Genomic DNA, 16385 nt, shown 5'->3' with positions numbered 1-16385 from the left:
CCCATTCTATAGATGAGGACACTGGGGTTTGGATACATTCAAAAGCATGCTCAAGGTCAGACAGTAGTGAAACCCAAATTTGAATCTAAGTACCTGGATGGGGAGGTGCCTTTGTTCTTTGTTTAGCTGATAGTGCCACAGATGTCCCAGAGGCCTGACCCTGAAATGCAGGTGAGTACTCTTTTCTAGCTGCCACAAGTCTACCTCACTTGCTCTGGAAACCAATCAAAAGATCCTCAGGGCTTCTGCCTGGGACAGGGATGAGGTGCTGCCCTCTGCTGTTGGGAAATGTGGAGCAGGCAGCAGTCTGGGCTCAGTGGGAGACAGGGTTCTGAGAAGGTGTGTATAGGCCCAATGATTCCACTGACATAAGATACATCATTACAGCTTTAATTCGGCAGGCCAGAGCTCTGGCCAGTGGGGCAGCCAGAGGGGAGGGCTGTGGCCAGCTGTTGATGGAGCCCCCCCACTGTCCCAACCTCAACACAAAGTGGGCAAATGGGAGGGGCCCCACATTTCTGGTAGGGATTCTGGGAGCAGAATGACTACTTGAAAGCAGAGGCTGTGACCCAGGCTCTCATCTTATCCTCTGCTCCCCAGTAAAAACAGCCCATGAATCCCAAGCCCTCCCTATCCACCCTTCAGTCATGACCTGGTTCCAACTAAGCTCCCATTCCACATCTCTGGGGCTCTGTCCCCAGCAGGGCCCAGGGCTCAGCTTGGTCTGGGGCCTGGTGACTAGAAGACCTCTGCCCACCCCCAGGTTGCAGGTACAGGATGGGGCATCTCCCAAAGATGGCATCATGGAAGGGGCAGCAGAGCCACACTGGTTTCTTCAGGCTCCTGGGTAAGAGGGCTGTGGTGGCATATAGGGGGGAGGAGCTGAAAGCCAAGGAAACAGGATGAAGGTCAGTAGGGCACAGGAGGACAGGAAGTACTCCTCCCCCTTCAGGATCCATGAGAAGAGCTGGCCTGGAAGTTTTCAGAGAGGATGGAGAGAGTCTGGGAAAGGCAATCTACAGCAGTGAGAGAGGCAAGGGAAGCCCTGCAGCTAGGGGTCGGGGCAAGCAGGAACAAGGGCTCCAGGTTGCCTACTTACCTGCAGGATTGTAGATTGGGGGTCCAGCTGGGTAGAGAGGATACTGGGGAGCAGGACCACTAGGTGGGTACATGAAGCCAGGCTGTGGGGGTGCAGGGCCAGCTTTAGGGTCCGGGGGGTATGGGTATACTGGCTGCATTGGGATACCTGTCATTGGAATCTCCTGGCCTAGATGAGGGAGAAGGATCATCATTCAGAAACCAAGTACCCATTCAAAACCTCCTCCTCCTCCTACCCAGGAAACCAAGGTAAGCACCCTGGTAACTGCCTGGCAGGTTCCTGGCTGGCTACCGGCCTTTGGTTCCCAAAGCCTGTTTGCCCAAAGCTGAGCAAGGAGTTTACATAGGAGGCTCAGCTGGTCAGTCTGTGCTGACCAAGTTTGTTTCCCTCAGCAGGTCTCAGAGACCTCAGGAAGCAAGAGGCCAGCCAGGAGAATGCCCCACTTAAACAAAGAGTGGCAGCTCCAGGGGCTGGCATCTTGTAACTCAGCACAGCTACCACTAAGAGGGTCCTCCTCCAGTCCTTCTCTCCCACACTGATATTTCACATGGAGTCATCTCCATGCTCATCAGGTTTGGGAAAATGTGCAGTCACATGCATGCAACACTCGACTACACATCCCAGTGTATACTGGGGTACACCCAATTAATGTTTACCCTATACTTAGCCACAGGCATGCTTATACCTATTATACACACACTGCTGACAGATGCACTCCTGTGCACAGGTGAATGCTCACATGCATGCACAATGCACAGTCCTATGTTCCCATGTACCCCTGGACACTGTCTGATATTCATGGACTCACAAGCATGTCTGGGTGCATTCTAGTGCCCATCATAGGACTCAGCCCAGCCCATCTCGGTCCATCTCCCCTGACACTATGCGTACCTTCAAATGGGCTCTGGAGCTGCTGGCGCCTTCGGTACAGGTAGCAACAGGAACAGAGGAAGCAGCAGATGGTGGTGGCAACCACAGCAACAAAGAGGATTACAGCAGAGGCGATGCCTGCTATGGTCTTGGGACTTTAGACAAAGAACAAGTCCTCTCACCGTCCATCACTCATAGAGGGAATCTTCACTGTGCTGGTTCCAACTCCTGGCTGGCAGGTAGCTGCAGCATGCTAAGATTTGGGGTTCCTTGTGGAATTCTTCCCATTCCCTGTCTAGTGGATCTTAGGGACCTCTACTTCCCAGAAGGCTATGCTATCTGGCTAGCTAGTATTAAGCATGCTGGGATTTGTAGTGTGCCCATCTACCTCTGCTTTTATATCTATATCTTAATTGGTTAGACTTACAATATGTTAGCCGTAGAAGAGCCCTAGAAATAATTCAGGACCATTATTTTCAAAGCTTACTTGACAATCTCCTTACATCTGTTTTATATGTTTACAGCTCCTTTAAAAAAAAGTTTGAAACTACTAATCTGGGGTCCTAAGTTTGATCCTCAGCACTCAGTGGAAGTGGGGGAATTAACAAAACCTTCAATTTGGGCAACTACTACTTCTTTTTCCAATAGTTATTTCAACCAGGAATTAGGCAGTTCCTCCAATAGAAAAGAAATTATATTGGAACCGAACACTATAAAATTTAAAACTATTTATTTGCATTTTTAAAGTTAGCACACAAAGTAACAGGTTTCCTTGTGGCCTGTTGTTGTTGTTGTTGTTGTTGTTGTTGTTTTGAGAGAGGGTCTCCCTGTAGCCCCAGCTGTCCTGGAACTCACTATGTAGACCAGGCTGGCCTTGAACTCACAGAGATCTGCCTGCCTCTGCCTCCCAAGTGTTGGGACCACAGGAGTGTGCCACCATGCCCAGCAGCAAGTTCTTTTTTGAGTTTCATTCTAGCTTCAGTTGGCCTGGAACTCAGAGTTTCAGAGTGCTGGGATTAAACGCATGTACCACCAGCCTGGCTTTGTTTTTTTGAGGTAGAGTTTCACTCTGTAGCTCAGGCAGGCCTGGAACTCATGATGCGCTTCCTGCCTCAGCATTGGGAAGGCTGGGGTTAGAGGTATGAGCCACTAGACCTGGCTAGAACGGTCCTTATTTCATGAAAAGGAAACAATCCATAGAGGGCAAGTATCTTTCCCAGATCACACTACTAGTTAAGAGGGCTGTGAATGAAACTCAAGTCTCCAGCCTCTTGCCAGAGCTTCTTCCACAAATACAGTCTGCAGTCTGAATGTTAACCCTGTACACTCCCTCCATAGGACCTGTCAGAACCCAAAAAGCACCTGGAAACAGCCCAGCCAAGCCCATGATGGTAACCAACACCGACCACCTAGCTCTGTCACCGTCTGGAGTCCTGGTGACTCTCCTCAGTGAAAATGTGGAGGTGGGCAATGAAGGCAGGCAGGCCTCTAGAGGGGGGATGGAGAAGGGTCTGTGAACGGGAGCAGGAGCCCACCTGAAGGCCAGGCAGTGCTTCTGCTGCCTCTCGGTGATGAGCAAGGTCAGGTCCCTGCAGCAGTACCGCTGGTAGCAGGTCCCACAGCAGAAGGTGAAGAACTCGCAGTCAAACCCCGGATGCCAGGAGCCATTCCGATCCAGATACCACAAGCAGTCTTCACCAGCTAGCACTGCTGGCAGGGGTGGGGGTGCCCAGTGGACACCAGTCCAGTTCAATTCCGGCCGCCCTCAACCCCACAGCCCTGCTGTCCTCAACCTGTGAGCTCCCGGAAGGTGAAGGCTCACTTTCGTCTCCACCCTGAGGGGCTCAGCTTCAAAGCCCCGAAGGCCTCTCCCCGAAGCTGGCCTGTGCGCCTGAGGTCAGCTTTCCACCACCTGACCTCCCTGCGCCCTTTCTTCCCTCTCCCCGTGGACCCCCGCAGCATCTGGGGCGCGCGGACAGCCCGAGGGTCTCCGGGGTCACCGCCGGGTCCCTTCCCTGCCCCATCCCAGCCAGCTCCACCCACCCTCCCCCGCCTCGCTTCGCATCCTTACCCAGGGGAGCCCCCAGCAGCAGCAGGGTTACAGCGGCTAGCGGCGCGGCCCCACGGAGCCCCGCCGGCTGCATGGCGGGAGGGGGCTGGGCGCGGCCAGGGCCGGCTGCCCGGAAAAGGGGCCGCAGGACGTAGCTGGACTAAGCCGGCCGACGGGAGCTGCAGCCTGGCCGGGTCTCTCCCGCCTCCTCCGCCAGGGACTAGGCGCTCCGCCTGCAGCAATCCAGCCAGCGCCGCTCCGCGCCCCGCCCAGGGGTCCGCCCACCAGCGACGCCCACCCAACCTCCGCGCACCAGCCCGGCTCCCCTCACCCAGCCGGGCACTATCCTGCCCACCCTGTCCCCGACACCGCGGTGACTCCTCCCGTCTGAGCCCTTATGGGCACAGCCAGCAGCTGGACACTGCGGTCAGGGAGGCCTGGCCGTGCCCTGAGCCCGCCCCTTGTTTGAGACCAGTCATTATCTCGGGTCCCAGAAACCCTGATCCTGGTGCCACCTCCGAATGTCCAGTTCATTAGCCAACCCTGCAGGGTCCAGGCCGAACCTTCGCTGTGTAGAACCTCCTCTGCCCCCGTGTTTCAGTCTGGGACGTCCTACAGGGGGAGGAGAGGGGAAAGAGGCTGGGAGTCACCCTGCCCCCATTCCTAGAAAACAGTCACCCATTGAGAGGCAGTTCAGAGCGGCTTTGTCCCCAGCGGTGCCCACAGGCTTGGGCCCTGGCAGCTGCACTTGGCCCTGAGATGGCCCCTTCCCCCTCTGAATGGACAGCTCTCCAACCACAGCCTCAGGGACAGAGGTGGCAGGTCATTCTTGCCACTTGAGGCCCATCGGATTAAACACCTGACAGCTGAAACCCTTTTATTCACTGAACAAACCTGCAGAAATGCTGCATTTTTAGCATGGAGATAGGACAGGCAACAGTTAATACAGGTGGAGAGAGTTTCAGGGCAGAGGAAGTCAACCAACTAACTTGCTTACAAACTCATGCAGAGCTGTTAATGGACTTGGGCGTCTTAGCCCCAATAAGCCATCCTCAATAAGCCAATTTAAAGAGTCAAATTAAGCGGGGAGTAGTGGCACACGCCTTTAGTCCCAGCACCCGGGAGGCAGAGGCAGGTGGATCTCTGTGAGTTCAAGGCCAGCCTGGTCTACATAGTGAGTTCCAGGACAGCTGGGGCTACAGGGAGACCCTGTCTCAAAAAGAGTCAAATTAATAGTGAAAAGCAGAAAAAGATTTATCATTGTGGCCACATTGGGAAGATGAATGAAACCCAGTGATACCACCCCCCAAGTCCATCGTTGGAGGTCCTGACATAAGGGTAATGTTTAAATATTTTATTTATTATTATTATTTTATGTGTAGTAGTGTATTGCCTGTGTGTAGGTAAGTGCACCCATGTCATGCAATGCCCACGGAGAACAGAAGAGGCTGTCGGATTCCCTGGAACTGGAGTTACAGACAGTTGTTAGCTGCCATGTGGGTACTAGGATTCGAACCTGGGTCTTCTGCAAGAACAGCCAGTGTTCTTAACCGCTGAGCCATCTCTCCAGCCCGAGTAATGTTTAAATAGAAGGCAAAAGATTTGCACAGCTAAGTCCAGTCAAGGTGTGGTCTTCCTGCCTACCATCTTTTCATCTCCTAGTTTCTCCTGCTGGGTCATCTGACAACTTCAGCTTTCTCCAGGAGAAAATTCCTCTGGATGCCCCCAAGGCATCAGCCAATTCATCTTCCAGCAGGGTATTCCTGGGGAAAAAAACTTCCTGGGGGGTTCATTCTTTCAATAGTCTAGAAGCCAAAGAGGGAGCACAAGTGTCTCTTTAGAATGTATCCACTCCTGCCAGGCAGGCTGGTTACAGTGTGCCATGATTATGCTGCATCCTACATGGGGCACCCTGACCAGGACTACAAATCAAGGGAGGCAGAATACTGAAGGCTACCTTAATCCCCTGCCATGTACACTTTACAAGGCACACACACACCCTGGACTTCTACCTCATGAGAATCTTTATACAACTGCATGAACTAAGCCAGGTTGACAAACATTATCAGCTCCATTTTACTACAATAGCTCAAATATGTTTAAGGTCTTGCTCAAGGCAATACAGCCAGTAAAGGGTAAAGGAAACAGTAAGACCTGTTTTCTAGATCAGGCAGATCTTTATTCCCAGCTACAGATAGTGTAGACAGCAAGTATTTCTGGTGGTCTGGGTGAGGGAACCAAGAGGGGTAGCCCCACACTATGCTCTTGTGAGTGTTGGCACACTCATTCAGGGAATAAGAAGAGGGCTCCACTCCAGGAAGTTGCTAGCACACTGATGGGCTGGCAAGAGTACATACTCACACTGGACAATCATCAATACAGCATCCAGGGACAACAAGACACATATCTCAGTTCATTGCTACCTACATCTGTCTGCCCAGTGCCATCTTTCCACTTCCTTTACCATTAGCTCCATGAATGCAAGGAGCACTGTCACCAGCTCTAGTAACAGGTACTCAGCACAGGACCATCCTTCTTGTCCAAGGCTGACTCCTGTGTGTGCTCTTGATCCCCTCACCTGTCCATATTATTCCCTCTCCTTGGTGGTTTTCAGTTTCTCCTTTAAAAATTTTTTGTAGGCTGGGTGTGGTGGCACACGCCTTTAGTCCCAACACTTGAGAGGCAGAGGCAGGCAGATCTTTGTGAATTCAAGGCCAGCCTGGTCTACATAGTGAGTTCAGGTCAGCTGGGACTACAGGGAGACCCTGTCTCAAAAAGACAAAAAAAATTTTTTTTGTTACATTTTATGTGTGTGGGGGTTAGAAGACAGCTTACAAGAGTAGGTTCTCTCCTTTCTCCATGTGGGTCCTAGGGCTCAAATGCAGGTGCCAGCCTTGGTAGCAAGCACCTTTATCCAATGAGCCATCTTACTAGCTCAGTTTTTCCCTTAACTTCTCTAGGAAAAAACCAAAACCAAAACCCAAACCCGCATGTGCCCCAAAACTTAGTCCTTTCTAGCTACTTTTCTGATTTTCTCCTTTTGTTCTCCAGTCTTCCAGTTCTTAATAATACTCCACTCTCATCAATACCATCAGTGGTTTTCTACTTGCAAAATTGTAGGAAAACTTTTCAGTCCCTGAGATGGGAAATGTTAAGGCCGGGACAGAGAGGTAGGAGGAAGATGTAGGGGCCAGAAGGGAGAACTGACTTTTATTTTTGAGACGGTTTCACCTATCTCGAATTCCTGATCCTCTTGCCTCAGTGTCCTGAATGCTGGTATTACTAATGGTATGCATAATGCTCACATCTCCTCACCCCCAAATGGTACTTTTTTTTAAAAGATAGGGTCTTGCTACGTGGCCCTAGCTGACCTGGAACTCATCATGTAGACCAGGCTGGTTTTGAACTCACAGAGATCCGGTTTGTCTCTGCCTCCCAAGTGCTGGAATTAAAGGTATCCATCACTATGCCCATTCTTATCAGGGAATGCTGGAGCATAGAAACAAAGAGTTGATGCCAGGCACTAGGAAGGTAGAGGCAGATCTCTATGAGATCAAGATCAGCTGGGGCTATAGCTCTGTCTCAAAAAAAGAGTTGGGGTGAGCATTGTCACCATAATGGACCTGAGTCCTGAGAGGCCAAGGAGCAAAGAGTGAGGAATGGGCATGAAGACTGGGGGCCTGGAAAGGGCTGTCCAAAGCCTAAACCCTGAGCCTTCACTTATCTTCTCTAGGTAAGAGAATGCAGGAATACCATCTCCTCATCAAGTCAGTCTCTGGGCTCCCCATCTGTGACTAGATGAGAAAAAATATGGGTTTAATCAGTAGGAGGCTCACCCCAGGAGCCTACAATATGATCAAGACAATACTAGCTATTGACCTTGCAAATGAGCTCATTCCACTGTGCAGATGAGGAAACTGAACTTGAAGAGCTTAAATTCTCCCAGCTTATACTACTGAGATTTGAAGCTAGCCTTTTGTGACTTCAAAGCCCAGGCCCTGGAGATCCATCACTTGCCCCTCCTTAAATGTGTAAATGTTCAGGGTTGTGCCTGGTGTAAAAATCATGTATTTGGGGAAACATGGATGTCCATCTCCATCCCTAGCAGCCATGTGCATGGGAGAGAAAGGTAGCCAGGATACCTGGAGCTGGGGAAGCAGGGAAGAAGTGCTAGACCATGCCTGTGACCCAGGTGAAACTTGGCCTGAACTGCGCTTTGAATATTCTGTCTCAGACTTCATCCTTTTTCTTTTCTTTTCCTTTTTTTTTTTTTTTTTTTTTTTTTTTTTTTTGTCTTTTTGAGACAGGGTCTCCCTGTAGCTCTAGCTGTCCTGGAACTCACTATGTAGACCAGTCTGGCCTTGAACTCACAGAGATCCACCTGCCTCTGCAAGTGCTGGGATGAAAGGCGTGTGCCACCACGCCTGGAGATTTCATCCTTTTTCATGCTCCTGGTTATATATATATATATAACCTAAGGGCCAGCCCTGGCATTCCTGAAGCTCTCCTTACATTCCTAGGCACTGGCCTGACCTCCAGCCTTACCCTGCTCTGCCTCACTTCTGTCTGGCTAAAGCAGTTTGAGCTGAGCCACTTTGAGATAAGAAACTCTCCAATTCCTGCTCTGGTCAGTGCCCTTTCCAGAATACTTCCAGCTACCTGCCTACCTTCTCCACTGGTTCTGGCAACCCAACACTGTAGACAGGTAATTATACATTCTTTCCCTTCAAAAGACCTTGTGCCTTCAACTGTGATTTAATGTCACAACCTCTTGAGGCATGGAAAGTCTCTGTAGAGTCCACAGATGGGGTGAGAAAGGCCCAGAAGAGCACCAGGAACATGGCCAAAGGTACATGGCTGAACTGGGGACTGAAGGACCCTTGGCTACCCCAGAATAAACAAAAACCTTGATCATGTTTTTCTGGTGTCTAACTTTAATCTTTCTTTCTATAAATGATACTGTCTTATGCATTTGTCCTCTCAGTAGTAGACACCTGGCGGGGGGAACCCTGGGGGACCCCTCCCTGCCATCCAGCCCCTAAGAATAGGGCACTCTTCCCCCAGTTTTATGCATTCTCAGAATGCCAGGCTCCTGCTTGATTGCAGTGTGCCCAGCAATCATAGAACTTAGGCAGCCTGGGTCCCAGGATGAAGGGAGTGGTTGTGCTGGCTTGGGTGGCATGAGTAGCCACCGTCTCACGCACACCCTGGAGACTGTAAGAGCAGTGTCCCAGGCAGCCAGGGCCTGTCCTCAGGAGCCAGCCTAGGCAGTGGGCAGATGGGGAGGGCCAGGTTATCTTTAAATGGCAGTTTACTCAGCCTGCAGCTCTGCCAGCTGGGCAGGGTGGGAGCAGACAAGTGTTATTTTGAGCTCTGAGGGTGAGTGGCGGAAGGCTGTTTACAGCTTTCCTGTCTGTCCCTCTCTCCTGGGAAGAGCTTGGGGCTAGTCCTCTGCACTCCAACTGGGGTTTGTTTTCAGCCATCCTCACACACACGGGAACTGATGAAGTTAGAGGAACAGGGTCTTTCTTGGCAAGACCAGCTCTGCAGGGACAGGTTGGGGTGATAAATGTTAGATTTGAGATCAGTTAAAATACATACTATGATGCTAAACTTGAAAGTATTTTGTGCTGTACTTTCTCACAACCACTTCATGGAACAGATACCCATTCTGTGGATTTGAAAATGGAAAAAGAAAATTTTAGTTTGTTCAAAGTCACCATGCTGGTAGTTGGCACTGCCAGAACTCAAAACCTAGCCTGGCTCTGGAGCCCATGCTCTGTACTGGTATGAGTCAGTCCTGCTCTGCCATTACCTGGCTCTGCCAACTTGAAGCCACCTGACCCCTCTGATCTTGGTTCCTTCCTGTGGAAACAGATATGGTTCAATCTCAAAGTCAGAGCTTATCAGAGGCTCTGGTCCATTCTTTCTGCTCAAGAGTAAAAGCTTAGTAATGAGGTCACACAAAGGGATTCTGGCACCAGACTGGCATCTGTGCTCTTGTTAGGGAACCTTCTTGTCAGGGATGAGGCAGGGAACTGATGATGGCTAATTGGCAACTACAACATCAGGTGTGAAGTAGCTGTTCTTTTTAAAATTGAAAGAGGTCAGACTGAGTCTATCCTACCACTGGTGGGGAATTTAGTGTGCTATAGTTTATTCTTCCAGGATCATAAAAAGGTCCTGGGGCCTCTTCAGATTACACTGGGTTTGATACCTGCTTAGGAGTTTGGACCTGTGTGTCCTGGGCAGAGCTTTCTAGTTACTCCATGCAGCCTTCTCCCAGGGAAGTGCTCCTGTCGCCAGGCACTCTGCCAGGATGAGGCCAGTGTCCTCACCACTCAGGCTCCAGGACTTCTCTGCTCCTAATTGCGGGAAACTGCCACTCTCCCCTTTTCTCCCTCTTCCCCAGGACCCTTAGTCTAGTTGAGCTTTCCCCACTAGGTCTAGAAATGTGGCTATCCTCAAGCAGTGCTGCTTTCCAACCTGCAAAGCCCACTAAAGGAAGGAATTACAAATTTAAAGGAAGGAATTACAAATTTGACTGTTCTTAGAATGAGTGGAGGGGAAAAAAAAAATCCAGTGAAAGCAAATCAATACACCAACAATTTGTCACATGGATAGACAGTCACAGAAAAACTGTGTAGCAGATGCAGGCTTTGAAGCTGGGGCTGCCCCACCCATTTCCATCTTGTTGCCCAGGCAGATCTATAGAGCTGTCCTCAAAAGAGCCTTACCAAGTCCCTGATTTAGCAGCAACAGTGGCATCTGTGAAGCTGAACTGAGTCACAGTTAAACCCAGTCAGGGAAGTTGAACCAAATATAGCTAGCTCCCTGCTCGGTGGTGAGTTAGGATGGGCTCTTCTCACCAGCTTTGATTCCAACACCATTCCAGTGAGTTGGGCACTAGTCCCCCATTTTACAGACAGGACAACCAAGGCTCAGAGACAGCATCTGTCTCAGTTCCCTTTCCAGGTATATTGGTATGCCAAGTCAAAACATGAAGGGACTTCCTGGGCCTTTGAGTCAGGCCAGTGGCTCAGTGTTCCTTCTCACTGCACATTTGCTACACAGGTATGACACCTTTTGTAATCGCCTGAAAACAGAAACATGAGAAGATCATTAGCTGGTTGATGTTGACCTGCATCATCTATCACAGAAAGGTAAATAATTCACAAATTTTGTAATTTTATTAATATGTACTTTGGGCTGCTTGCTACTAGAATCCTGGTGAAATATTAAGACCTAGTTTCAATATATATGAGAATGGGAGTTTCCCATGATATGAATACCAACTAAATGCTTGACCCCTGGTCAGGTGCTTCCATTGATGGGGAAGAACTCATTATAATATTGAGAAAATTGGACAGCTATTTCACACTTGGAACCCCCCCCACACTTTAGCAGCCATTAAGTCCTACTGACTTGTTTTGTCAACATCTCACTAATCTTTCACTCTTGCTATAGCTTTAGACTAGGTTCTCCTTCCCAGAGCTGCTGCCAGCTGCATCCCTACCTTCCATTTCCTCCCCAAAGCTCCACATCATCCTTTTAGTCCCCTTTGGATTGACACAACACCTGACCTTGTCAGTTCTCTGCTTAATACTCTTAGGTAGTTTCCCACTCACTTGCCCTTATGGCTTTATTTCTGGAACCATACATCTCAATATTTTCCCTGAGGGGGTTGTTGATGTGCAGACTAGAACTTAGGGCCTCATGAATGCTAATCAAATGCTGTACCACTGAGTATGCCTCAGGCTCCATTTTATTTTTATTTAGAGACAGGGTCTGCACTGGAACTTATAGAGACCCACCTATTTCTGCCTCGAAAGCACTGGAATTACAGGTATGTGCTACCATGCTTGGCTCATTCTAATACCTTTCCTGTGATTATAAACTCTGAAAATGTAATTGTTTCATGATAATCTTTTCTTAAACTTTCTTCTCTGGAATATCCTACCCTACCCTTGTCTGCATAGCAAATGCATAAGAGGTAAGACAGAGATCTAACAGTCATTACAGGCTGCTTGGATTGTAATCTCACATTGGCAGTTATCTAATCTGTAGAGGGGCAAGGAAAGGAACCTGCTTTGCAAGGTTAGTAGATTTAAGTGAGGTCATTCAAATAGACATATTTAACAGGACTGGCACTTCAGTACTCCTGAAGTCTTAGCAGGAACTGCTAGCCCTAAGTGCTCTATTTAAGGGTCATCTTCATGCAACCTTACTTGACTTCAACCCCCATTACTACTAGCCAGTCCCTTTTGGGAAGTGGTAGTACACTTCCCCCATTATTTCTGAATCTCTACTAAACATTTTTTTTTTTAATCTTTTTGAGATAGGTATCCCTGTAGCCCAGAGACCCAGCTGTCCCTGCCTTCAGAATGGCTTTTTTTATTTTTAGACTGGTTGTGACTATGTAGACTAGGGTGGCTCCAAACTCAAAAGATCTGCCTGTCTCTGCTGAGTGCTGTCATGAAAAGCATACATCACTGCACTCTGCCCCACACTAGCCTTTTGAATAAAGCTCAAGGCTCTCCAGTATCCAGCACTGGCCTTACATGTCTAACAAGAGGTTTAATGTTCACTGAAATGGATAGGAAGCAATAGCAGCCAGAAAACCATCTTTTGTTTTATTTACGTAACAGGTATCCTGGCTGGGGGGGAAGCACAGCATTTTTCACTGGACAACCCTTTAACTTTCTAAAGCGGTGTTCAGCTCATCGGTCTCAGCTATGTCGTTCCTTTTCCCTTGACACAATCAGGCCTTGGTTTTCCTTTTGCAGACCACTCACCAGTCAGAAAGCCTTTTGCTGAGCACCAGAAAAAGAATCCAGCAACAGAATCACTGACAGGCACAGAGGTAGAAGATCTACATCATCCACACCACAGCCTCGATCCACAATGGAGTCCTCTGGACATGTTCACAGTTCCTGACAGTAGTTAACACTCAACACTCTTAGTGAGGTACACAGCATTATCATCTTTCCCTGTACTGTTGCCAATCTCCTTTTCCTGTAATATGCAGGATGTGTGTGTTTGCAGTGCTGGGAATGGAACCAGAGGCCTCATGTATATATACTAAGCCAGTGGTGTACTGTTGGGGACCCCTGTTGTGTAAAGTAGCAGTCTCTTCATGTCTGGATAGCCCATGGGCTCGGCTTCATATGCAGAGACTCCTTTTTCAGCAGGGTGCCTTCCCAGCATCTTCCTGACTCATCTTTTGAAGTAGCCATGGCCTCCGGCTGTGGAACTGCCAGCCTTTCCTGTGTGATTTTCAGGCAGTCTGACAGCCTGGCAGGAGCCCACTTCCACATGTAAATAGGGGATCCCACAAAGTACCTATCAGCTAAGGTTTTTACCACTACCCCCACAGTATAAAGTATCCTGGTTTTCCCTCAATAATTGGAGCTGGATCACAAAGACTTGGAGCCGGGCTAAGTCACTGAATAAAGGGGCTGTACCACTGACTGAGCTGAGTTCTGTGTGTGATCCTGTCTTCCTGGAGAGAGCTGTCTCTTCGTAAACCGACTCAGAAGACCCTGCTTTTGCCGTTTCTCGCACCTCCCCTCCTGACCTGGTGGCCAATGTCTGGAACTGAGAGAGTGCATGGTGGAAATTGAAACGGAACTCGACCGGGCAGCTGACAGCGGTCCTAGAGCCGCCAGCTCCGGTAGAAGAGACCCACAGCAACACGGTGCGTGAAACCCACGCACCCCAGCGACGCTGAGAGCCAGGGACCCAAACAGCAGACGCGGCCCGCGGGACCCACCGCACTCCAGCCCCGCCGCACTCCAGCAACGTGTGGGAGACCGGCGCCACACCCAGCAGCTGGTGCCCCGAGATCCCCGCACACCCATAGTGTACCACTGAGCTAACAACACCCTGTGTCTCATCAACTCATGTTTTTACATTTAGAGTTTTTTTTTGAGACACGGTCTCCCTGTAGCCTCAGCTGGCCTGGAACTCATGTTGTAGAGCAGGCTGGCCTTGAACTCACAGATTCCCCTGCCTCAGCCTCCTGAATGCTGGGATTAAAGGCATGTGCCACCAGGCCCGGCCCTCTGCATCCCTTCTTTATCTAGTACTATTTCTTTTGAAAATGGCTCCAAACTTCTTGGAAAGAGTAAGGCTTAAATAAATCTACTCATCATTAATATCAAAGGGACCTAGGAGGAACCCTGGAGCACAGCATCTGAAGTCCTTGTAGTTTGATTAGTTGGGAGTAGTGCTCTGGCTATTTATCTAGCTAACAAAACTAAAGGCTGTTAATGTTAGGTTGGGATCATTTGCTTTCTAGTTCACAAATGAACATCTCAGCCCGTGATTCCTTTTTATCATTACTCATATTCATCTAACTTTGAATCATTTGACAAATCCTAGTCAGTGACTTGTGGTAACAGCTTCCTTTCTTGAAATTTTATCTGCTTTTCCCATTTTCTCTCAGTATCTATCTCTACCAAGAGTGCACCCAAACCTGGGATCCCTTCACAATCAGGAGCCTGTACATCTCATGATCTTACTAGTTTTTTCTGGACCTTCAGCTGTTTCCAACTAGCTAGTCCTGCCCTTTTCCAATTGAAGTTGGCCCTTTCTGAACAAGAGACAAAATAGGAGCCAGAGTCCAACTTTTTGTCACACCACTGGTCACCAAAACATTTTTCTTCCTGTCAAGAACAGCCTCTCTCAATGCTTTCAACAGGATGGGACTAATCACTACATATAACTGTTGTAAAAGATAAATGCTCTGAGGCTGGGTATGGTGGCACACGCCTTTAGTCCCAGTGCTTGGGAGGAAGAGGCAGGTGGATCTTATTTTGATATATCACAGTGAAAGATTTATCGTCCTCTTTTTTTTTTTTTTTTTTTTTTTTTTAAAAAAAAAAAAAAAAAAAAAAAAAAAAAAAAAAAAATCAAGGGGTACAAGACCCTCCACTTCCAATTGGTTGTATGTTGGCCAGGATGGCTTCCTAGGGGATGGTAGGACCCATTTCTCAGGATTCAAATTTTCTCAAGGCAGTTTAGTCCTCTCTTTGAAAGCACAAGAACAGGAGAGGACTCTTGCAAGGAAACTTGGGACTACTTTCGGTATTACACAGAGGAATTTTTCTAATTAGCAGGCTCAGAAGGGGCCAAAATCACAGTCGGCCTCTGTGTTGGGGTCCGCAAACCTTCTCAAATCAGAAGCTAGCCCAGGACCATCTTATGGTGTCCAAATCATTGGACAGCTTAACCTTGTGGAATGGTCTGTCTCTAGCACCAAATCCAATTGGTCTTGAGGTTGGTTAACTATGGAGGAGCAAAGCTCCAAAGCTCTCAGTGTGGTTTTCTGGGTTCCACTTGGCAAGGCCTACCATTTCTCCTTATCAGGGACTCCAAGCACAAAGGGAAAAGCTGCAGGGCAGAGACAGTACTAGCCTCCATGCTGCTAGCAGAAGACAAGTGTAAACCGATGCTTTCAGGTTCTTAGCAGGTAGAAACTTAACTGGAAATCCTTTGAACTCATCAAGGAGTCTAAGCACTAAGGACATCTAGAGTCCATAAAAGTCTTGAAGATCAATACCACAGTGAATTCTCTCCTTTAGAGCTCCAGGCTGGGCATGGTGGCGCAAACCTTTAATCCCAGCTCTATGGCAGCAGAAGCAGGCAGATCTCTGCAAGTTCCAGGCCAACTGGGGCTATAGGGAAGGAGATAGGAGATCCTGTCTCTAAAAACAACAACAAAAAAAAGAGCTCCAAAGTCAGGCATGGTGACATACACCTTTAATCCCACCACTAGGGAAAAACAGAGGCAGAGAGATCTCTGTGAGTTCCAGGCCACCAGCTGGGGCTAGAGGGAGACCCTGCCTCAAAAACAAAACAAAACAAAAAAACAAAAGGAGCTGCTAGAAAGACGGCTCAGTGGTTAAGAGCACTGGCTGCTCTTGCAAAGGCTATGGATTTGGCTCCCAGCATCCACATGGTACCTGATAACCATCCACAACTCCAGTTCCAGGGGATTCAATGTCCTTTTCTAGTCTTCACAGGCATTATATGCATGGGGTACACATACATGCAGGCAAAACACTTGACACATTAAAAAACAAAAACAAAAACCACCTCCCCTCCCCAAACAGAGCTCCATTCCCATATACCATTTCCTTTTTGTTAGAACATCATCCTAGTTGGGCATGGTGGCGGCACATGCCTTTAATCCCAGTACTTGGGAGGCAGAGGAGGGCAGATTTCAGTGAGTTCAAGGTCAGCCTGGTCTATATAGTGAGTTCCAGGCCAGCTGGGGCTTAAAAAAAAAAAAAAAAAAAAAAATACCCCAAAAAAAATAGTTTTGTATTTTAAGAAGAGAGTATAGGGGGGGGGTATTATCAG

The 16385-nt window shown here is 48.7% G+C and overlaps 1 protein-coding gene across 2 annotated transcripts; it reads right to left on the bottom strand.

Moving 5' to 3' along the window:
* Positions 1 to 369: 369 nt before the first annotated feature.
* Shisa4 (shisa family member 4) lies at positions 370 to 4366 on the bottom strand. 2 transcript variants are annotated; one of them, XM_008830304.3, is made up of 5 exons: positions 4041 to 4366; positions 3505 to 3679; positions 1991 to 2124; positions 1100 to 1267; positions 370 to 882 (listed from the first exon to the last, which is right to left on the bottom strand). In XM_008830304.3, the coding sequence occupies exons 1-5, from the start codon at positions 4111 to 4113 to the stop codon at positions 836 to 838; spliced, it is 597 nt and encodes a 198-aa protein (XP_008828526.1). In that variant the 5' UTR covers positions 4114 to 4366; the 3' UTR covers positions 370 to 835. The 2 variants fall into 2 exon arrangements, with proteins under 2 accessions (XP_008828526.1, XP_008828527.1); XM_008830305.2 differs by having other exon boundaries at positions 3505 to 3676.
* Between the last annotated feature and the right edge of the window lie 12019 nt (positions 4367 to 16385).

Source organism: Nannospalax galili, unplaced genomic scaffold, assembly GCF_000622305.1.
Source record: "Nannospalax galili isolate Female #2095 unplaced genomic scaffold, S.galili_v1.0 scaffold113, whole genome shotgun sequence".
Taxonomy (NCBI): Eukaryota; Metazoa; Chordata; class Mammalia; order Rodentia; family Spalacidae; genus Nannospalax; species Nannospalax galili.
The sequence above is the reverse complement of the archived record's forward strand: the minus strand, read 5'-3'. Positions and strand labels throughout refer to the sequence as shown.

Excerpts from the sequence above, each read along its gene's own strand:
- Shisa4 (XM_008830304.3), bottom strand. The coding sequence starts at position 4,113 with ATGCAGCCGGCGGGGCTCCGTGGGGCCGCGCCGCTAGCCGCTGTAACC. Across the intron at positions 2,125-3,504 it reads AAGCACTGCCTGGCCTTCAG|TCCCAAGACCATAGCAGGCA; the intron begins GTGGGCTCCTGC and ends CTTTGTCTAAAG. Across the intron at positions 883-1,099 it reads CCCAATCTACAATCCTGCAG|CTCCTCCCCCCTATATGCCA; the intron begins GTAAGTAGGCAA and ends CTTGGCTTTCAG.